The sequence below is a fragment of the Symphalangus syndactylus genome, chromosome 3 (assembly GCF_028878055.3).
Source record: "Symphalangus syndactylus isolate Jambi chromosome 3, NHGRI_mSymSyn1-v2.1_pri, whole genome shotgun sequence".
NCBI classification, from domain to species: domain Eukaryota; kingdom Metazoa; phylum Chordata; class Mammalia; order Primates; family Hylobatidae; genus Symphalangus; species Symphalangus syndactylus.
In genome coordinates, this window is record NC_072425.2 from 104,169,490 (window position 1) to 104,192,512 (window position 23,023).

The window sequence follows — 23,023 nt, forward strand, 5'->3', positions numbered from 1 at the left end:
GAAAAAAAAAGCCATTATAGTTCCTGATTTACCAAATCAGATATAGCCATAGTCATAAAGCTGAGTAGTTTCTTGGATAGTAAGAGGACTTTTCAAACCTGCTAGTGGCCATTAGTCTTTTTTCTTGTTTTGTTGCACAAAGACTGCTGCTGTTTTTGTTTCAGATAGTGTATGTTCACTGTGTGTGTTGTATGATATTAACAGTTGTGCTGAGGTTTTCTATTTTTGTCTTTGTTGATTTTTCCATTCAGCAGCCTCATGATTATTAGTGTTTTTGTTTTGTACTTGGTGGTCTCAATTTTTTTCTTTTGGTTTTTTAAATTCTAGCAAAGAATTTTTCATCTTCTCTAAGAATTTAGCTGATAGAAGAGCATTTCATCATCTTGTTTGTGTTCGTAAACAATTTATACATGCAGTTGGTGACCAGCCACCTCCCATTAGGAAAGCCAATAGACACAAACCTGAAGGACAGATTTGGTATACTTGTTACTTAAATTGTAGGTTGAACTTTGGGGTTTTTTTGTTCATTGTTTGTTTTTGTTGCTGTTGTTAAAGTGAATATTCTACAGAGTAGAAAACTAAGGTTTAAGAAAGTTGTAAAATTACTTTTATTTTAAATAAAGTATAAAATTTTAGCATGAGATAAAATTCAAAGACAGTTATCACATTCCCTAAAGATTGGCAGCAAGAGTTTTTGTATGAAACATTTGGGTTTTCTGTGATCATCAGAAATACAGTCTTTTAGCTTTTCCTTTCAGCCTTGATTCTTATTTTAATGTATACTACATTAGATTTGTATAACTTTCTCTCATTTAGCTCTCAAAACAATGGAGATAAGTTGTTATAAATGAAGGGCAGATAATATAATCTCCAGTTTCCTGAGGGGTGGGGGAAGGGCTCAAAGGAAGCAAATTAGTTAGCAAAGAAAGGGCCAGAGTCAGAGTCTTGCACTGGAGTCTTGACTCCGAATCCATTGTTTATACCACCAGCCCATACTATAACCTAGCAGAAAACAAGGATGATTCATTTGAACAATCTGTGGCCTTGATATAATTTATGGAAATTAGCTCACTATTTGTATTCTAAATAACTATAAAAATTTTAGGAAAGCAAAGGAGTTTTGAGAAATGAATACTAAATACCATACATTATTCCTGTCATGTGTTTGCATTGGAATAGTGTGGTGGTGTCTAAGCCAAATTTACTTGAGAACAAATGTCTATCTTATTGGATGTAATGATGTAAAGCATATTAATCATACTTTAAATTTACTCAGTGTTTTATCATGGATTAGCCATCTAATAATTTTGTCATAAACTTTTATCTGAATTGTGGCAAATAAGGTTAGAGCAATAGATATATGTCAATATGGAAAGCAATCTGTTTATTCTTTCTGCATATACAACAGTAATACAGTAATACCTGTTATGATCATTATAAAATCCCTAAAGGTTTGATAGTGATGTGTACTTTGCCTGAGGTTAATGAGTCTCAAAACTTATGTTTAAATATTTATTAGGAACAACATTCATATGGAATTTGGAAAGTATTTGAAGGATAGCAGTAAGTCCCTCACATTTCTTCCACAAATAGACTGATAAGAAAATTAAGGAAGATAAAATATAAGTTAACTAATGGGAAAAGCAAAATTTTATAGTATTATATTGACTCATATCCAATTTTCTTATGTAGTTTTTTTTTTTTTCAGAGACAAAAATAAAACTAGTGGTATTGTAAACTGATGTCTCAGGCATAGCTCATTTGTTTATTTATTATTTCTAAAAGAATACCTAGTGATGTTCTTTCTGTTTTATCGTAGAGCTGAACTAGAGAAACATGGTTATAAGATGGAGACTTCATAGCATCCAGAAGAAGTGTTGAAGTAATCTAAACTTGACCTGCTTAATACATTCTAGGACAGAGAACCCAGGATGGGACACTAAAAAAATGTGTTTATTTCATTATCTGCTTGGATTTGTTTGTGTTTTTTGTAACACAAAAAAATAAATGTTTTGATATAATCTTGATTTGGTTCAGAAGTCTTAATCTTTTGCCTCTAATCAATTTTCTTGTCAGATTTTCCAAAACCTTATTATATATAGATAGTAAAATTGCATATTATGAAATTTTCTCTCTTTTTTTTTTTTTTTTTTTTTTAATGTTAACTGTGTGAGGCTCAGGTTAAATGATCTGGAGTAGATTTCACCTGATTCCCAATTCAGTACTTTTCTTAAACCACATCAATTAATTGTTACTTCTATTTTATAAGGAATTTCTTTTACATCGTGTTGAACCTTAATCTCTTCTGTATTTTGATAGCTTAGGCAACATTTGCTGACATTTATAAGGTGACCTTTCAAAACCTGTATTTTAAAAATATTAATCATTTTAAATTGCTGTAATTTACTTAGTTCCTGAGCCATTAATAATATTATTAATGGTTGTTAGCATATTATTGGTACTTAAAGTCCAAAGTAGTTTAATTACAGTAAGAATGGTGTCTTCTATTAAAATTGAGGAAGTGGGCTCAAGATACTTTATCAACAAGTGCATATTTTCAGGTACTACATAGCAGGCTCATTTAGTACAACCGAGTTTTCACAGAGTGATAGCTGTTGCCACATCTACTTTTGTGAATGGGAGATTTAATTTGGTTTGTAAAGGATTCTTTGTGATGACTTAAATGTACGGGATATTTTTTAGGAATATTTTCAAATGTAAATGTTGTCACTAAGAACTACAATCAATCTGTAGTGTTGAGTAATTTCAAATGTAAAATTTATGTAACAATGCAGTGCAGATACCAAAATAGGGGTTGGTGGCCTGAAATACAAGTTATACTTAAAAATGATTTTGAACATAAATATGTTTCTGCTTTTCTTTTTTTTCCTGTTGATGTTGTATTTTTTTTTTAATTTTATTTTTTATTATTATACTTTAGGTTTTAGGGTGCATGTGCACAATGTGCAGGTTTGTTACATATGTATCCATGTGCCATGTTGTTTTGCTGCACCCATTAACTCATCATTTAGCATTAGGTGTATCTCCTAATGCTGTCCCTCCCCCCTTCCCCCACCCCACAACAGTCCCTGGAGTGTGACGTTCCCCTTCCTGTGTCCATGAGTTCTCATTGTTCATTCCCACCTATGAGTGAGAACATGCGACGTTTGGTTTTTTGTCCTTGCGATAGTTTACTGAGAATGATGTTTTCCAGTTTCATCCATGTCCCTACAAAGGACATGAACTCATCTTTTTTATGGCTGCATAGTATTCCATGGTGTATATGTGCCACATTTTCTTAATCCAGTCTATCGTTGTTGGACATTTGGGTTGGTTCCAACTCTTTGCTATTGTGAATAGTGCCGCAATAAACATACATGTGCATGTGTCTTTATAGCAGCATGATTTATAGTCATTTGGGTATATACCCAGTAATGGGATGGCTGGGTCAAATGGTATTTCTAGTTCGAGATCCCTGAGGAATCGCCACACTGACTTCCACAATGGTTGAACTAGTTTACAGTCCCACCAACAGTGTAAAAGTGTTCCTATTTCTCCACATCCTCTCCAGCACCTGTTGTTTCCTGATTTTTTAATGATGGCCATTCTAACTGGTGTGAGATGGTATCTCACTGTGGTTTTGATTTGCATTTCTCTGATGGCCAGTGATGATGAGCATTTCTTCATGTGTCTTTTGGCTGCATAAATGTCTTCTTTTGAGAAGTGTCTGTTCATGTCCTTTGCCCACTTTTTGATGGGGTTGTTTGGTTTTTTCTTGTAAATTTGTTTGAGTTCATTGTAGATTCTGGATATTAGCCCTTTGTCAGATGAGTAGGTTGCAAAAATTTTGTCCCATTCTGTAGGTTGCCTGTTCACTCTGATGGTAGTTTCTTTTGCTGTGCAGAAGCTCTTTAGTTTAATGAGATCCCATTTGTCAATTTTGGCTTTTGTTGCCATTGCTTTTGGTGTTTTAGACATGAAGTCCTTGCCCACGCCTATGTCCTGAATGGTATTGCCTAGGTTTTCTTGTAGGATTTTAATGGTTTTAGGTTTAACATTTAAGTCTTTAATCCATCTTGAATTAATTTTTGTATAAGGTGTAAGGAAGGGATCCAGTTTCAGCTTTCTACATATGGCTAGCCAGTTTTCCCAGCACCATTTATTAAATAGGGAATCCTTTCCCCATTTCTTGTTTTTGTCAGATTTGTCAAAGATCAGATAGGTGTAGATATGCGGCATTATTTCTGAGGGCTCTGTTCTGTTCCATTGATCTATGTCTCTGTTGTGGTACCAGTACCATGCTGTTTTGGTTACCGTGGCCTTGTAGTATAGTTTGAAGTCAGGTAGCGTGATGCCCCCAGCTTTGTTCTTTTGGCTTAGGATTGACTTGGCGATGCGGGCTCTTTTTTGGTTCCATATGAACTTTAAAGTAGTTTTTTCCAATTCTGTGAAGAAAGTCATTGGTAGCTTGATGGGGATGGCATTGAATCTATAAATTACCTTGGGCAGTATGGCCATTTTCACGATATTGATTCTTCCAACCCATGAGCATGGAATGTTCTTCCATTTGTTTGTATCCTCTTTTATTTCATTGAGCAGTGGTTTGTAGTTCTCCTTGAAGAGGTCCTTCACATCCCTTGTAAGTTGGATTCCTAGGTATTTGATTCTCTTTGAAGCAATTGTGAATGGGAGTTCACTCATGATTTGGCTCTCTGTTTGTCTGTGATTGGTGTACAAGAATGCTTGTGATTTTTGTACATTAATTTTGTATCCTGAGACTTTGCTGAAGTAGCTTATCAGCTTAAGGAAATTTTGGGCTGAGACAGTGGGGTTTTCTAGATATACAATCATGTCATCTGCAAACAGAGACAATTTGACTTCCTCTTTTCCTAATTGAATACCCTTTATTTCCTTCTCCTGCCTGATTGCCCTGGCCAGAACTTCCAGCACTATGTTGAATAGGAGTGGTGAGAGAGGGCATCCCTGTCTTGTGCCAGTTTTCAAAGGGAATGCTTCCAGTTTTTGCCCATTCAGTATGATATTGACTGTGGGCTTGTCATAGATAGCTCTTATTATTTTGAGATACGTCCCATCAATACCTAATTTATTGAGAGTTTTTGGCATGAAGTGTTGTTGAATTTTGTCAAAGGCCTTTTCTGCATCTATTGACATAATCATGTGGTTTTTGTCTTTGGTTCTGTTTATATGCTGGATTACATTTATTGATTTGCGTATGTTGAACCAGCCTTGCATCCCAGGGATGAAGCCCACTTGATCATGGTGGATAAGCTTTTTGATGTGCTGCTGGATTCGGTTTGCCAGTATTTTATTGAGGATTTTTGCATCAATGTTCATCAAGGATATTGGTCTGAAATTCTCTTTTTTTGGTTATGTCTCTGCCAGGCTTTGGTATCAGGACGGTGCTGGCTTCATAAAATGTGTTAGGGAGGATTCCCTCTTTTTCTGTCGATTGGAGTAGTTTCAGAAGGAGTGGTACCAGTTCCTCCTTGTACCTCTGGTAGAATTCAGCTGTGAATCCATCAGGTCCTGGACTCTTTTTGGTTGGTAAGCTTTTGATTATTGCCACAATTTCAGAGCCTGTTATTGGTCTATTCAGAGATTCAACTTCTTCCTGGTTTAGTCTTGGGAGGGTGTATTTGTTGAGGAATTTATCCATTTCTTCTAGATTTTCTAGTTTATTTGCATAGAGGTGTTTGTAGTATTCTCTGATGGTAGATTGTATTTCTGTGGGATCAGTGGTGATATCCCCTTTTTCATTTTTTATTGCATCTATTTGATTCTTCTCTCTTTTCTTCTTTATTAGTCTTGCTAGCAGTGTATCAATTTTGTTGATCTTTTCAAAAAACCAGCTCCTGGATTCATTAATTTTTTGAAGGGTTTTTTGTGTCTCTATTTCCTTCAGTTCTGCTCTGATTTTAGTTATTTCTAGCCTTCTGCTAGCTTTTGAATGTGTTTGCTCTTGCTTTTCTAGTTCTTTTAATTGTGATGTTAGGGTGTCAATTTTGGATCCTTCCTGCTTTCTCTTGTGGGCATTTAGTGTATAAATTTCCCTCTACACAGTGCTTTGAATGTGTCCCAGAGATTCTGGTATGTTGTGTCTTTGTTCTCGTTGGTTTCAAAGAACATCTTTATTTCTGCCTTCATTTTATTATGTATCCAGTAGTCATTCAGGAGCAGGTTGTTCAGTTTCTATGTAGTTGAGCGGTTTTGAGTGAGTTTCTTAATCCTGAGTTCTAGTTTGATTGCACTGTGGTCTGAGAGACAGTTTGTTATAATTTCTGTTCTTTTACATTTGCTGAGGAGAGCTTTACTTCCAACTATGTGGTCAATTTTGGAATAGGTGTGGTGTGGTGCTGAAAAAAATATATATTCTGTTGATTTCGGGTGGAGAGTTCTGTGGATGTCTATCAGGTCCACTTTGTGCAGGGCTGAATTCAATTCCTGGATATCCTTGTTAACTTTCTGTCTTGTTGATCTGTCTAATGTTGACAGTGGGGTGTTAAAATCTCCCATTATTATTGTGTGGGAGTTTAGGTCCCTTTGTAAGTCACTCAGGACTTGCTTTATGAATCTGGGTGCTCCTGTGTTGGGTGCATATACATTTAGGATAGTTAGCTCTTCTTGTTGAATTGATCCCTTTACCAGTATGTAATGGCCTTCTTTGTCTCTTTTGATCTTTGTTGGTTTAAAGTCTATTTTAGCAGAGACTAGGATTGCAACCCCTGCCTTTTTTTGTTTTCCATTTGCTTGATAGATCTTCCTCCATCCCTTTATTTTGATTCTATGTGTGTCTGCACGTGAGATGGGTTTCCTGAATACAGCACACTGATGGGTCCTGACTCCTTATCCAGTTTGCCAGTCTGTGTCTTTTAATTGGAGCATTTAGCCCATTTACATTTAAAGTTAATATTGTTATGTGTGAATTTGATCCTGTCATTATGATGTTAGTTGGTTATTTTGCCCTTTAGTTGATGCAGTTTCTTCCTAGCCTCGATGGTCTTTACAATTTGGCATGTTTTTCCAGGGGCTGGTACCGGTTGTTCCTTTCCATGTTTAGTGCTTCCTTCAGGGGCTCTTTTAGGGCAGGCCTGGTGGTGACAAAATCACTCAGCGTTTGCTTATCTGTAAAGTATTTTATTTCTCCTTCACTTGTGAAGCTTAGTTTGGCTGGATATGAAATTCTGTGTTGAAAATTCTTTTCTTTAAGAATGTTGAATATCAGCCCCCACTCTCTTCTGGCTTGTAGAGTTTCTGCCGAGAGATCAGCTGTTAGTCTGATGGGCTTCCCTTTGTGGGTAACCCGACCTTTCTCTCTGGCTGCCCTTAACATTTTTTTCCTTCATTTCAACTTTGGTGAATCTGACAATTGTGTGTCTTGGAGTTGCTCTTCTCGAGGAGTATCTTTGTGGCGTTCTCTGTATTTCCTGAATCTGAATGTTGGCCTGCCTTGCTAGATTGGGGAAGTTCTCCTGGATAATATCTTGCAGAGTGTTTTCCAACGTGGTTCCATTCTCCCCGTCACTTTCAGGTACACCAATCAGACGTAGGTTTGGTCTTTTCACATAGTCCCAAATTTCTTGGAGGCTTTGTTCGTTTCTTGTTATTCTTTTTTCTCTAAACTTCCCTTCGCGCTTCTTTTCATTCATTTCATCTTCCATCAGCGATACCCTTTCTTCCAGTTGATCGCATCGGCTACCGAGGCTTCTGCAATCTTCACGTAGTTCTCGAAACTTGGCTTTCAGCTCCATCAGCTCCTTTAAGCCCTTCTCTTCATTGGTTATTCTAGTTATCCATTCTTCTAATTTTTTTTCAAAGTTTTTAACTTCTTTGCTATTGTTTTGAATTTCCTCCCGTAGCTCGGAGTAGTTTGATCGTCTGAAGAGCGTAAACCTACCTTGCCTGCCTAACAGAACTGCTAGATGATCAAATGGAATAAGGAACACCAAAGAACTTTGGAAAGTATAAAAGTTTTGAATGGATAAGTGATATTTTTATAAATATAATGAAGCACAGGCAGCCATGTTAATGTTGTAACATGCTAAGAAGTATTTTGATGTGCATTTTCTCAGTATTTTGGTCTGTGGTTACAGGATGTGGTCACCCTAACAGTGTCGGATTACTGACACTACTAAGTGATGGCCTGAATGATGGCCACTTAAGTGATGATTTTAAATTATTGAGGTATAATTTTGAAACCTCATAAGAGTTGAGCAGAGGCCTTAATGGGTTATTTGTAGTTATCCAGTGTTTTGTCCTTAATTAAATATCAAAATTTAGGTAGTAGTTGTTAAGGATTGGGTACCTGAAAATTGGTATTTGGCATCAGGATGATAAAAACACATCTGAAGTAGGAAAGGAGATTAGTCAGGCAGATGAAAAAATTATTTGAAATCTTACAATTTATAGATTTCTCTCATTTGACCTTCACAATGACCCACCCTGTGAAGCAGGGAGGAGAGGCCTGTTTATTGTAAACAATTTTGTCAAATAGAAAACAGTCTCAGAGTAAGTTAGGAAGTAAAAGGGCCCAGGATTGCAACAGCTAATAGGTGGCATATACAGAGCTAGAATCTAGTTTTCGGGACTCTTGGGTTTCTTGCATGGTATTTTGGAAAGTGCATGAGTTCTGATGTTACTTCAAGGTTTGACTCATAATTAGACCACTTATTAGTTGTGTTTTAAGTTTCAGAACAGCCTGTTAACAGTTTTCCTTTTCTATAAAATGGAAAGAATCCTTGCAGGGTTGAGCTGAAGATTAGCAGGTGATAATATAGTGGTAGTAATCAAAAATTTTTTTTTTTTTTACTGAGCCATGCTACCACTTATGTGGAAGTTGCCTTACCTCCCCTTAATAACTGATGCTTACTATGTACCAGACATTGTTCTCAGCTATTTATATGTGTTAATCTTCACAACAACCCTGAGATAGGTAATGTTATCATGTACATGTCATATATGAAGAAAAGCACCAAGATGCTGAATAATGTGCCCATAGTCACTCAGGAAGCGGTTCCAAACAAAACAAAACAAAAAAACATCTTCAATGGAAGGGACTATTCTGCACAACTTAGGGTTTCTCTTTCAACAGCACTTAATATAGTCTCACATAAATGCTCCTTAAATTTTAGTTGAGTAGATACACAGAAAAAATGAAGTTTACTGCAAATTTGCTCCATGGTAGAAGTTTTTATTGATACAGACATAAATGTTTCTGTTAGCAATGACTCCCTTATTTCCCTTGTAATTTTTCATAATTATTTTCCAAAATTCAGTTCTGTTTGAAATGAAATTGTAGATGTAATAATGGTCAGCATTTTTCATTAGGCCTTGGCATAAAATTGCTGTAGGGGATGCCATGTCCATCCTATTCCCACTAAAAGTTTAGAGGACTATCATAATGAGCCAACTCCCTTTTGAAAGATTGAATGTTATATTAATAATGCTTTCTACAGCATGTTGTCGTCTGCACCGTATATTTTTAAACATTTATATCCTTCCTGTTCCACACTTCCCATTTTGAGAGAGGTAACACATCCCACCCACTTGGCAGAGAGCAGACAATTAGCAGCACCATCATTCCACCCATACACATGATGCTGGGGGACTGGCCTTGGATTTTCCAGCTACCTTAATGGCTCCTATTGCACTCTGCTTTTAAGTGTCCTGAGTTTACTTCTTGCTGTATCCATATGTTCTCTTTAGTAATCTCACCAGTGTCAGTTGCTTTTAAACAAATTCCACATGTATGATTTCAGATCTCTTCTGTTTTGGCCTGTCCCTGCAACTCTAATCTCATATATTCAGCTAACAACTTGATTACCTCTCCATGTATGAGTATCTTAAAATTAACTTGATGAGAAGAGAAGCCTTCATTATCCTTCTCAAACCTGATCTTTCCTCCAGTCTTCCCCACCTCAGTAAATACACCAACATTCAACCCAATTGTTTAAGCCAAAAATACAGAAGCTTATTGAATCTTCTGTTCTCCCAATATGCAATCCATTGGTGAGCCCTATCAACTCTACCTCAAATGCATATTTCATGTAGTTAGTACACTGCTTGCCTTTTCCATTCTTCCCTTCCCCTTTCCTAATGAATCCTCATCTCCCCTGCCACCCCCCCCCGCCACCCCCAACCGTTAGATATCCATCTTTCTTTCACATGGGCCAAGCCTTCTTTCACAAGGCAAGCCAACACCATTCCCAGCTCGGGGGGTCTGCTTCATCTTAAGCCAGTCTTAGTAATCCCGTGCCCCGTACCAGTGACTGGATACAAGGATGGATAGCTTTAAATAAATATGGGGCAATGAATCAAAAGGGGGGCTAGGAGCATCTGGCAAAGAAAAATCCTGCTTCATAAAATAGCACATAAAGCCAGCCTTTCCCTCCAAATATAAATAAGGGAGCATGTAGTCTCAATTGCTAGTGACAGTCATGTAACAGCTATTGCAGTTTGAGGGTGAAGATTAGAAAGTCTGGAAGAGGATTCTTTGATGATGTTATTGAGCTTGTTCTAGGACTAGGCTTCCTGTAAAACAAGCCTACAAACGTCCTTATTTTTTATTTTTTTAATTATACTTTAAGTTCTGAGGTACATGTGCAGAATGTGCAGGTTTGTTACATAGGTACACATGTGCCATTGTGGTTTGCTGCACCCATCAACCTATCATCTACATTAGGTATTTCTCCTAATGCTATCCCTCCCCTAGTCCACCACCCCCTGACAGACTCCAGTGTGTGATCTCCTGCCTGTGTTCATGTATTCTCACTGTTCAGCTTCCACTTAGGATTGAAAACATGCAGTGTTTGGTTTTCAGTTCTTGTGTTAGTTTGCTAAGAATGATGGTTTCCAGCTTCCTTCATGTCCCTGCAGAAGACATGAACTCATCCTTTTTATGGCTGCATAGTATTCCATGGTGTATATGTGCCACATTTTCTTTATCCAGTCTATCACTGATGGCCATTTGGGTTGGTTCCAAGTCTTTGCTATTGTGAACAGTGCTGCAGTAAACATATGTATGCTTGTGTCTTTATAGAATGATTTATAATCCTTTGGGTATATACCCAGTAATGGGATGGCTGGGCCAAATGGTATTTCTAGTTCTAGATCCTTGAGGAATCACCACACTGTCTTCCACAATGGTTGAACTAATTTACAGTCCCACCAACAGTGTAAAAGTGTTCCTATTTCTCCACATCCTCTCCGGCATCTGTTGTTTCCTGACTTTTTAATGATGGCCATTTCTAACTGGTGTGAGATGGTATCTCACTGTGGTTTTGATTTGCATTTCTCTAATGACCAGTGATGATGAGCTTTTTTTAAATATGTTTGTTGGCTGCATAAATGTCTTCTTCTGAGAAGTGTCTGTTCATATCATTCACCCACTCTTCTAGTATTTCTAGTTCTAAATCCTTGTTTCAAGTATTTCTAGTTCTATATCCTTGAGGAATCACCACACTGTCTTTCACAACATTTGAACTAATTTACACTCCCACCAACAGTGTAAAAGCGTTCCTATTTCTCCACATCCTCTCCAGCATCTGTTGTTTCCTGACTTTTTAATGATCGCCATTCTAACTGGCATGAGGTGGTATCTCATTGTGGTTTTGATTTGCATTTCTCTAATGACCAGTGATAAAGAGCACTTTTTCATATGTTTGTTGGCTGCATAAATGTCTTCTTTTGAGAAGTGTTTGTTCATATCCTTTGCCCACTTTTTGATGGGGCTGTTTGTCTTTTTCTTATAAATTTGTTTAAGTTCTTTGTAGAGCCTAGATATTTATCTATCCAAGGGTAGACAAAGGATACAATCTATCCTTTGTCAGATGGTCTGATTGCAAAAATTTTCTCCCATTCTGTAGGTTACCTGTTCACTCTGATGATAGTTTCTTTTGCTGTGCAGAAGCTCTTTAGTTTAACTAGATCCCATTTGTCAGTTCTGGCTTTTGTTGCCATTGCTTTGATGTTTTAGTCATGAAGCCTTTGCTCATGCCTGTGTCCTGAATGTTATTGCCTAGGTTTTCTTCTAGGGTTTTTATGGTTTTACGTCTCAAAATAGTAAGAGCTATTTATGACAAAGCCACAGCCAATATCATACTGAATGGGCAAAAACTGGAAGCATTCCCTTTGAAAACTGGTACAAGGATGCCCTCTCTCACTACTCCTGTTCAACATAGTATTGGAAGTTCTGGCCAGGGCAATCATGCAAGAGAAAGAAATAAAGGGTATTCAAATAGGAAGAGAGGAAGTCAAATTGTCTCTCTTTGCAGATGACATGGTTGTATATTTAGAAAACCCCATTGTCTCAACCCAAAATCTCCTTAAGCTGATAAGCAACTTAAGCTAAGTATCAGGATACATAATCAATGTGCAGAAATCACAAGCATTCCTATACACCAAGAACAGACAAAAAGCCAAATCATGAGTGAACTCCCATTCACAGTTGCTACAAAGAGAATAAAATACCTAGGACTACAATTTATAAGGGATGTGAAGGACCTCTTCAAGGAGAACTACAAACCACTGCTCAAGGAAATAAGAGAGGACACAAACAAATGGAAAAACATTCCATCCTCATAGATTGGAGAATCAATATTGTGAAAATGGCCATACTGCCCAAAGTAATTTATAGATTCAATGCTGTTCCCATCAAACTACCATTGACTTTCTTCAAAGAATTGGAAAAACCTACTTTAAATTTCATATGGAACCAAAAAAGAGCCTGCATAGCCAAGACAATCCTAAGCAAAAAGAACAAAGCTGGAGGCATCACACTACCTGGCTTCAAACTATACAAGGCTACAGTAACCAAAACAGCATGATACTGGTACCAAAACAGATATGTAAACCAATGGAACAGAACAGAGGCCTCAGAAATCACACATCTACAACCATCTGATCTTTGACAAGCCTGACAAAAACAAGCGATGGGGAAAGGATTCCCTATTTAATAAATGGTGTTGGGAAAACTGGCTAGCCATACACAGCTGAAACTGGATCCCTTCCTTACACATTATACAAAAATTAACTCAAGATGGATTAAAGACTTAAACGTAAGACCTAAAACCAAACGTCCTTATTTAAGACATCTTAGGTTGGGTGTTTTGTTACTTGTACCCAGAAACAGCTTAACTGATAAATTGAGAATCTATCTACTCCCACTACTAGTATTAGTACTATCACTATTGCTTATTAGGATTTACTGCAATTATTACCTAGCCAGTCTACCTACTTCTACTCTTTCTGCCCTATAATCTATTCTAGAAAAAACACCACATTGTTGAAATTTAGATCATGTCACCGTTTTCCTTAAATGCTGTCAGTGCTTCTTAAAGCAGCATAAAATCTAAACTACTTGTAAAGCCCAATGTAGTCTGGCTCCTGCCAATCTTATTGACACACACCACTTGATTTTCAGTATTGTCATATTTTGATCACTTCTGAAGAGTAAATCAAAGATAAATCACCCAAGCAAAAAGTGATTAAACTACATGCAGTTGCTTGAACATGCAAAGGCCAGGTGCTTTTGCACCACTTGTTCCCTGGGATGCTTGTCCTCATCCTGTTAAGTCAGGCCTTCCCTGATCATTTAAGCTAAGGTATCTACTTGGTTGTTCTACAACATGACCTCCTAAAAATTGCTCTCCAATACTGCCTGATTTTTTAGTTCACTGCTGTTGCATTGCAATGGCCAACTCTTTGTGTGTCAGAAACTAATGGCAAACAATGGCCAGAATATTGATTTCATTTTATTCTCCACATATTTGCCTTGAGGGTTGATGGGTTGTCAAAAAGGTTGATACAAGGATAAATTCCATTTTATATTAGCTATAGTTTTTATTCACTGGTCAGGTAGAATCGCTATGTTATTCTGATTCCTCTTCAGCTGTCATGAAATTGAAGAAAGCTTATACTCCTACCCTCTTTGTTACCCTTGCAAGATGACTTTCTTAGACTAGATGACTATTAGAGAAAGTCTTGCCACTTTTCACTGATAAGGATAATATTTAGAATCACAGGAAGAACCATTAGCTAACATTCCAGTGGTGCACAACACATTTAAAACTCTAGATTATCATCTTTGCCTGGGCCAGCACATCCCTGTTTACAATGTAACATTGTGTATTTCTCCTCTTAGTTACTCTTTTTGTTGTTGGTTGTGTTTATTAATGGTTTTCTGTTACAGACTGTATTCCTTAAAAGTAGAACTCCCATTGTATTCATGTTTATATCCCCTTGTCTTACTGTGGTTTGTCTCAGAAGCAACTTAGAATAGAGATAAGGATTCAAATGTGAGTATTTTATTACAGAAGTACTAGGGGAGTGGGGAAGTGAGTCAGGAAAGACAGAGAAGCTAAAAAAGAGTGTATATTTAGCAAGCTACACCATAGGGAATTCAACTTCAGTTCCACCTGGGAACTCTAGGAGGCTATATACAACATATCTTAGAGTTATCCTGTCCTAGGGGAGGGGAGCCAGAGTATTTATCAACTCGTCAGTCATTGGTTGAGAGTTACTCAGGAAAATCCCCCAGGATCTTCTGTTATGACCCATGTGTAGGCAGAGTAGGCTCTGGCTACCACAGAAAGTATTCAGACAGAATTACAGTTGCAGCTGAAAGTGGAGCTTTCCTGCGTGGAAGTGGTAAATGATGAAGAAATAAAGGCAGGGCACCAATCACATCTGCTACATCACTTGGTGTGTCTTAAATATTTGCTATAAAGTGAATCTTAAAACCATTGAATCAAGAGATCAGAAGAATGATTGGCAGAATCAGCATAAATTAGGAAACAGTAGAGACCTTTTATAACAATGAGAGATGGGCTTTGCCTTCCTTCTTGTGAGTAATAAGCCATTTCACGTCTAATTGTTTGTACCTAGACAATTTAAACCTTATGTCCTGCCAAAAGAGGTCAATCGGATCACTAATGACTAAGAAATATACTTTTTTGTTGCTGCCTATGGTGAAATGTCTTTCAGAAAAATCTTCATAGCTTTTTGCTTTGATTAAAAATATGGCATCATTAAAGCTCAATAACTGTTCAACAAATCGATCACCAAGATTAATCCCTTATTTAAGGTATAAACGATGTGCTTTTGTCTATGTTAGGGTTCATAAGTAAAGATTTAACAAAGATGTTTTAATTTTTCAAAACTCGTACTCAAAAACAAAGACTCATGGTTGGTATTTTATGTATAGAAATCCATGGTCCAAGTTAATAGGATGTGTCTTAATGATTTTGATGATGATATTTCAAAGTAGTGGAATGCACAGGATACTGATTTTATGAGAAGAACAATTGCTTCTTTTTGCTAAAGCTAATAAGGCCACTACAATGAGCCACAGAGATGACAATTTGTTTTTATTTCTTTTACTGTCTTTCAACAATTACTTCTTTGGTGATTAAAAAAGGCATATGCAAAATTACTTTGGTTTCAGAGACATATACATCATTCCTCTTAAGTAAGACAGTTGAAAAAATTAAAGCTAATGATTTATATATTGAAGAAGTTTCTTCATATTTTATAATTTAACTTGTTAAATAAGTCTTGTTTTGGAAGCTAAGTTTTCACCATTTGATACAAGTCTATATAATACCATTTCATAATGTAGGGACTAGACCAAGACTATTGTATCAAACAGTGCTGCTAGATTTTATTTTGCTTTACAAATTAAAATTTATTGTTGTAGACTAATAAAATTGTCTTTAAGTCAACTGACTCTGAAAGAGAGCATATATACTTTTATTTTTCCATGGAAAGCTTTTTTCTTAATTTTTCTCATCCAAATAAATTTGATATCTCATTTTAAAACTATTTCAAGGTACAGAAAAATTTAGGGATAGTCAATCAGGAATTAAATGAGTGATGTCAAATGGTGTTCCCAGGAAACTGTGGGAAAGGGTGTGAGTATGAGGCTCTAGGCACCCCTCTTTTGTTTCAGTCAGAATAGTTTGACTTTTATTTGTTTTAGACATTGGAATTCAGCATACGATTTCATTTGAAAACTTGATTCTGCTGCCTTTCTTTTAAAGTTTGATAACAGTGATCTAGATGTTCTACAATATTGGCAATTTCTCCTAAATACTACCAAGTAAGTTAGGTTTTACTTTCTGTCCAGATTCAGGGTACAACCACTTCATACTGTGAAAATTATAAACATTTTTCCTAAGTTTTCTGAGTCTCTGTCATCTATATATTTGTGACTATGATGTTAGACTTATAGAATTGGATGGATGCTTAAAAAGCATCTACCTCTACCACTTCATTTTACAGATGAAGAAATTACCTCAAAGCCATTGTGACCCGTCCCCAAGGTCACATTGGGCAGAATCAAGAAATGAATCAAATTGGGTACTCTTCTCACTGCATTGAGCTTTCTCTTTTAGAGGTTCTATTTCACCAATTTTGAATATGGAATATTTGCTAGATATTAGGAAATATAAATGGCATAAAGAAAGGATGAGAATAACATTACAAAAGAAATTTATTCATTCAACAAATATTTATTGAGCAGCTATCAAGCGTCAGGCATTGTATTCACTGAAACTAGTCTGTTAGTTCACATATGAAAAACTTATGTGTGCTTTATGTGTTGTTTGTTAATGCAAGTTAAGTAGATTGCTCCTGGACTTTAGGGTGAAAACTTCTTTTTTAATACCATAGTGGATATTGGTTTTATCTTGACTACTGGGAACACATTGTCCTTTATGTTGCTAATAACATCTAGATTTTTTATGGGTAATTAATACCATCACTTCCTTTCCCTACTCCCCTTCCCCACCCTCTTTCATTTTTCTGCCGTCTTGGTGAAGCCAATTGAAGACTTTCTATCTTAAAAAGAGATAATAATGATGAGGAAAACTGTCAGTTCATTCAGCCCAGACCACTGAATAGTTCCGGCTCTGAGACCCTCTCCCCACCAGAGCACCTTTGATCCTATCTCCAGGCACAGCTCTTCAATCTCATGATGGATTCTAATAACTCTCTCACATCCTTTCAGTAAATCCCCTTTCTGCTTAAGTTAATCAAAGTTGTCTTGTGTTGCTTGCAACCAATTAACTCTAAATGATATCTATATCTCTTTGTGAGAGATTCTGTATTTATCAGATGTGACAACACAAACTGCTAGAGAAGAACAAGATCTATGAAATTAAGGCCTTTGTCTCAAAGTCCAAAACCTGAGTCATTGTACCAAGAAAAGATGACGCCAACCACCAACTGAACCTTTTAGCTCTTTGTTACCTTAACAAGCTTGATGTCAGGAGACCTGTTACACAATAAAGATAATTCCCTTCTCTCGATTATCTTCTCCCCATTTAGAGATGACTCCTGAGAAGCTGTCCTGGGCCTCTTAGGGCTGTGAAGCACTGTCATCCTTTTCCCAGTCTTCATTTTGATCTGCTAAAGTACCATTGCGCCAGCTCTCTGCTGAGTGCTGTTGACCTTGTTCGCTGATTGCTTTTAGTGATTCCCTTCGGTGATTGATGGAACTGACTGGACAGTAATGAAAACAGCGCTGATTTGCTTTATCTTAGCAGGATTAAAGCCTGAAAACAAATCTAATTTTCTTTTATGGGGAATGGAAGTAGGAACAAAAGATTTTGATCAGTGTCTTAAAGTAACATGAAAGGAAGACTGGAGGATTTAATATGGTAAAAGGAAACTGTAAAGGAAAAGAAGCATAACTGTTAGATTCCTAATGGAAGGAGTGGTGACTCTCTAATTTCCTTCTTAACAATAAATGCTGTTCACATGCTAGGCATGGTATATACTAGCCCATAGATCCTCTGTATAAATTTGTGACGTAAAATGAGAGAAAAAGATATGGGAAATGTAAAACAGTCATGGGAAAATTGAAGAGGCTGGAATAGAGCATTGTACAGCAAAATTTGTCATCTTTACCGTTCCATGATATCTCTCAATAAAATTGGCAGAAATGTAGCTTGTAGGGAATTAATGGAAAGTTCTTGAGTCCTTTACTTGTTTTTCTGCCATTGTTAATGAATGTAAAGGGTTAACTATTAAAAACTGTAGTGTAGCACTGAGTATTAAATATTTATACATATATTTTACATTTAAATTTCAACCCTTTTAATAATTGTGGGTAAATAATAGGTAACAGACTGTGGTCAGCCTTATCATAGGAGGATGAATTGTGGCAGGAACATTCCTTCTTTCACATTTTCCTGGCAGGAATAAAGAGGTTGTTCAATCATTCAACCTAAATATAGGTAGAGAGAAAGGCAGCAGAAGAGCTCAGTGCAATGTCATTGCATTACTGTAATCATAAAACTGTCAATGACTTAATCTCTAGGTCTTTATTTCACAACTGGAAAATGGGGATGTATGGGTCAAGGGCAGGGCCACTGCCAGCCTAAACAATGCCTCTATGTAAACAGGAAAATTTCACCCCTTCCTGCAGGATAATTTAGCCTCATGAATTTGGCAAATGGAGCTCAGGCTAGATTTCAGCCTCTGGTTTCTTTTGCTGGATTCTCTTGTACAGAGTACAACCTACATAGCTGTATATAACAGCCCTGGTGTGAGTTCTTGGTTGCCTGCAACAGAATCCAACCCTAAATATGTTATGCTAAATGAGAAGTTACTGGCAGAATATTGGAGTTCATAGATCAAGAGGAACCTGAGAAAGTAACAGAAGCTAGGACATCTCTGGCATCAGGACCTTAAAGTTGATTGAGGCTTTAACTCAGTAGCTGGACCCCAGGTGCTGCTGCAAAGGATTTGGCATCTGTCCATGTCCTCTTTGCATCACTCACTTAGGATTTACAGTCCCAAGAGTGATATTGATTGCCTGGCCCCCTGGCTATAACAGGGAGCTGGTGGAGGAAGGACCAGGCTCCTCAGCTTCTGAAGTAGGAAATGACAGTAAAGGCTGGCACTTAGTGTCCTCCCACTAAGACCACACGCCATTTGAGTTATCCCCAAGGAGAGACTGGGGTGTTATTAGGAAGCTGTGTATGTGTGGAGAGAATTGGGTGCTGGATGACTATAAAATGGTAAATGTCTGTTATATACTTAGCTGTTAATATCACCTAAAGGTATTTAGTTGTAGCTGCCATACAAAACTGCTCCAAAGATAGGGACATTAAGTGTTAGAACTAACGGCCTTTATGTGACCAGTTTCCTGACCCAGTGTTTTAGTGCATGTCCTTTTCTCTATACCTAGAAGTGACGGCAGAAACTGATGGCCTGAAAAGGAAAGAATATCAAGTGACAGTTCATAGTGAAATACTCAAGATGCAATTCTATGAATTTATTATTCCTCTTGGTTCTCTGTAGTTTGCCCCATACTGTGTGCAGAAGACAGTTTTCTCCAGAGAAAGGAGAAAAGGCCTCAAATTTTATCATCTCTTCTCTCCAAGACAGAAATGCGACTATATTTTCCACCTTTTCCTTTTTTGATTTTTATTTATTTTCAGGGGGTGGGGTGGGGTTCAGGATGATGGCCATGTCCACGAATAACAGAGAAGTGGTCCTGACAATCAACGATGCTGCCTGTTGAGTGGGCTGAGGTACTGTGTCCCCAGGCTCCTACAAGATCCAAAGCCTTCCATGTCACCCACCCCTGCTCCTTCTTCCTCCATGGAGGACCCTGGTGCTTGTGCACAGCTTTCCAGGATGGAAGAGGGCATAACAGGGATTCCATTCGTTGGCTCTTGCTCAAGAGTCTGCTGATTTTTCTCTTAGATGTGATTTTTCAATGCCCGTGAGTTTCTTCTGTGCACAAAATTTCTGGCCCAGCACAGGGTTCAGTGGAATTTGTCCTTCCCCGATTCATCATTCCTATTATGAAACCACAAATTTCCTGCCGTTGTACGCATTGTATGTATACTTTTATTTTTTTTATTTTGAGGCATGGTCTTGCTCTGTTGCCCAGGCTGGAGTACAGTGGCTTAATCATGGCTTACGGCTGTCTTGACCTCCCAAGCCCAAGCCATCCTCCCACATCAGCTTCCCAAGTATCTGGGACCACAGGCATGCACCACCATGCTCAGCCAATTTTTTTTTTTTTTAGAGAAAGAGTCTCCTTATGTTGCCCAGTCTGGTCTTTAACTCCTAGGCTCAAGCGATCCCCCTCTTGCCTAGGCCTCTTAAAGCACTGGGATTACAGGTGTGAGCCACTGCACCCAGCCTGTATACTTCTTTTGATGGACTGATGTTCATTCATTAAAATATATGTATAAACACTGTTCTATAAGCCCTAGTAATATTCTAAGCCCTGGTTGATTTACCTATTTTGTTGGTAAGTAAAGCCTAGATGACCCTAGTTATAGATCTCTGGTGGATCTTAACAGTCTAGTGGTGGAGACAAGGAAGACAGAAGTAGACAAATGTGTAAATATGTAATTACAAATAATGAGGAAAATAATTTTAAAGAAAGAACAGGACTCTGTAATAGAGAATAGCAAGAGTGGGACCTACCTAGAAAGAATGACCATTAGGCTTATCTGAGGAACATATAAGTCATGATCTAAAAATTTGGCTGGCAGGAGTCAGGGAGAGGGGAGGTAGAGATGGAGATGGGACTGGGGCATAAGGGGTGTACATTTTTCAGGATGGGCCAGGCTTATGCTGTGGTCAAGCAGCCCACAGATCACAGTGGCTTGATACTTAAAAGTTTGCTTACACAAAGTCTGTTTTCCAGGGCAACTGTACTCTTGATGATATTGGTCTGTGAAACCCCATATGGCTGCTATGTTCTCCATCAAAACGAAAGGATGTGCAGTGCTTTCCTCTGCTGTTAACAGATCATCAACCTGTATGTGTTCATGGCCCCACCTAAATGTAAAGAGCTGGGATGCACAGGAGTGGAGAGCTATTATTGAGCACTAGTCATGTGGATATGTGCATGGAGTCAGCAAGGAGGGAGTGGGGTGGTGCTACAGCATTTCAGGCAAAGAGAGCAGCCTGGGTGAAGGTCCAGCCTGCACAAGGTAGGATTATGGTTAGCATACTGCAGTATTGTTGGGTAGTAAGAGATTATGATACTTCCTGTAGCTACATAACGGGCTTACTTGAAGGGTGACCCTATTGTTTCAGTCACCAGAGTTCAGTGGAAAGTCATGTCTTTCATATAAAAAGGAGGTCAGGCACAGTGGCTCATGCCTGTAATCCCAGCACATTGGGAGGCCAAGGCAGGTGGATCACCTGAGGTCAGGAATTCGAGACCAGCCTGGCCAACATGGTGAAACCTGTCTCTACTAAAAATATAAAAATTAGCCAGGCATGGTGGTGCACGCCTGTAATCCCAGCTACTCGGGAGGCTGAGGCAGGAGAATTGCTTGAACCTAGGAGGTAGAAGTTGCTGTGAGCCGAGATTGTGCCACTGCGTCCCAGCCTGGGTGACAGAGCAAGACTCTGTCTCAAAAAAAATGAATAAAAATAAAAATTAGAAGAAATGACTTCCATGTTTTATTAGTTTATTATCTGCCTCCTAAAAGACAGAAACTATTAATAATAATTAATTTTATATAGTATGTGTGATAAATATAACATGCATTTTTTCACTAAATTCTAAGTAGTATCATTATCCCCATTTTACAGATGATAAAACAGAGAAAAACAGACCAAGTGATTTACTTAAGGTCACACCTCTGGTAAGTGATACCGAGGCAGTCTGACTCAGGTGGTTTTTCGCCACTATACTACTCTCATACAGCTGAAAAATGTTTTCTTTGTGTTGGCCAGGAAGGACTCTGGTGACCAGGTGTCTGACCCTGTAGAAGAGGAAGTGTTATTGCATCTTGCAGGGGCAGGACAGAGGACAGGGAAAAGGTATGCATGTAGTATGCTAATGAGGTTATATTTCCTTTTGGAGTTAGTGTTTATCCTAAGAATCAGATTTGGGATGGTGAGAAGCCACTATTTTGTTAGCTTAACTAGACAGTGTCCTTCCAGTGGTGGTATTGTTGTTATTTCATACTAAGTGTTTTTGGACACTTCAGACTGTTGCAGTTGGAGAACCAGTCTGATTCTGGAGAACCTTCTCCAGTGCCCAAGTCATAGACACACCATCCAGGAAGTGATGGTACTCAAAATCAAAGCGTAAAAAACTAGAGTGAGGAAAAACTCAGCAGGGATGAAGCTGGAGGTGTTGGACGACTGCCTTCTCCTACCTACAACGTCTTCCCTCAAGGCTAATACTTAGGTGGGCCTGCATTTATTGTAATAATGGAGGCTGTTTCCATCAAACTTTTGGATAGCTACCTGCAACCTTCTACAGCTCAGTGGCCAGCAGTGACCTTGGGGAAGAACAGGCACAACTCTTGGTTTCCTGCCCACCACTGTTCGTTCTTTCCTTGTAAAAGAAAAGGTATAGAAGTGCAAAGTACTACACAGAAGTCCTGGGAAGAATCACTGGGTGTGCAGGATGTTCAGTAAATAATTTTCAGGTCATTATACATGAGAGGCCATTGAGCTTCTGTTTGTCTTACTTGGAGTTACCACAGACTTTCACCCAATGAGGACATTGACCTAAGAGCAAGCACAGACCATATCGTCAGCCAGGGAGTACTATATTTGGTTTTCTAAAATTAAACCTATTTTTATAAGAGATATTTCTAGGATCAGATTTTCTATCCCGATATGGGCATTATGTAATAACAACAGGTTTCCTCAATTACTGTTTACACTGTGAATCCAAAGCCCTTAATAATATTGTCCAGATACCTAGTTTTTCCAATTAGGAATAGCCATAAATTGGAGTTTTTACATGAGTAATTCTGCTCTCTGAGGAGCATCCTCTCCAGGCATGCTCTGCAATGTCTTATACCTCTCAACTTTGCTTATTTAGTTTCTCCAGGGTAGGATGCTTTTTCCTCCCTTCTTCAATCGGTTAAATGTTCATTACCTTTAAGAATTCATTTTTTTGCATTATCCTCTTTTAGAAGCCTTTTTTGAACTCCCAGGTTGAGCTCTGTGCCTCTCTTTCAGTTTTCCATCACGCTCAGTATCTTTATCTTGTTCTTTAGGCTCATTC

At 37.9% G+C, this 23,023-nt stretch overlaps 1 protein-coding gene across 3 annotated transcripts in view; it reads left to right on the forward strand.

Annotated features, from left to right (window-relative positions):
• Nucleotides 1–23,023, forward strand: part of LOC129479473 (26S proteasome complex subunit SEM1) — a 100,176-nt gene that overhangs the window by 19,517 nt on the left and 57,636 nt on the right. The window contains exon 3 of one of the 3 annotated variants that reach the window (XM_055272635.2): nucleotides 1,820–2,027. The exons of the other annotated variants lie outside the window; for them this stretch is intronic. Coding sequence (XP_055128610.1) covers nucleotides 1,820–1,862 — 43 coding nt within the window. The 3' untranslated portion in view covers nucleotides 1,863–2,027. Of the gene's footprint in view, nucleotides 1–1,819; nucleotides 2,028–23,023 lie in introns of those variants that run through there. 3 annotated transcript variants of the gene reach the window in all.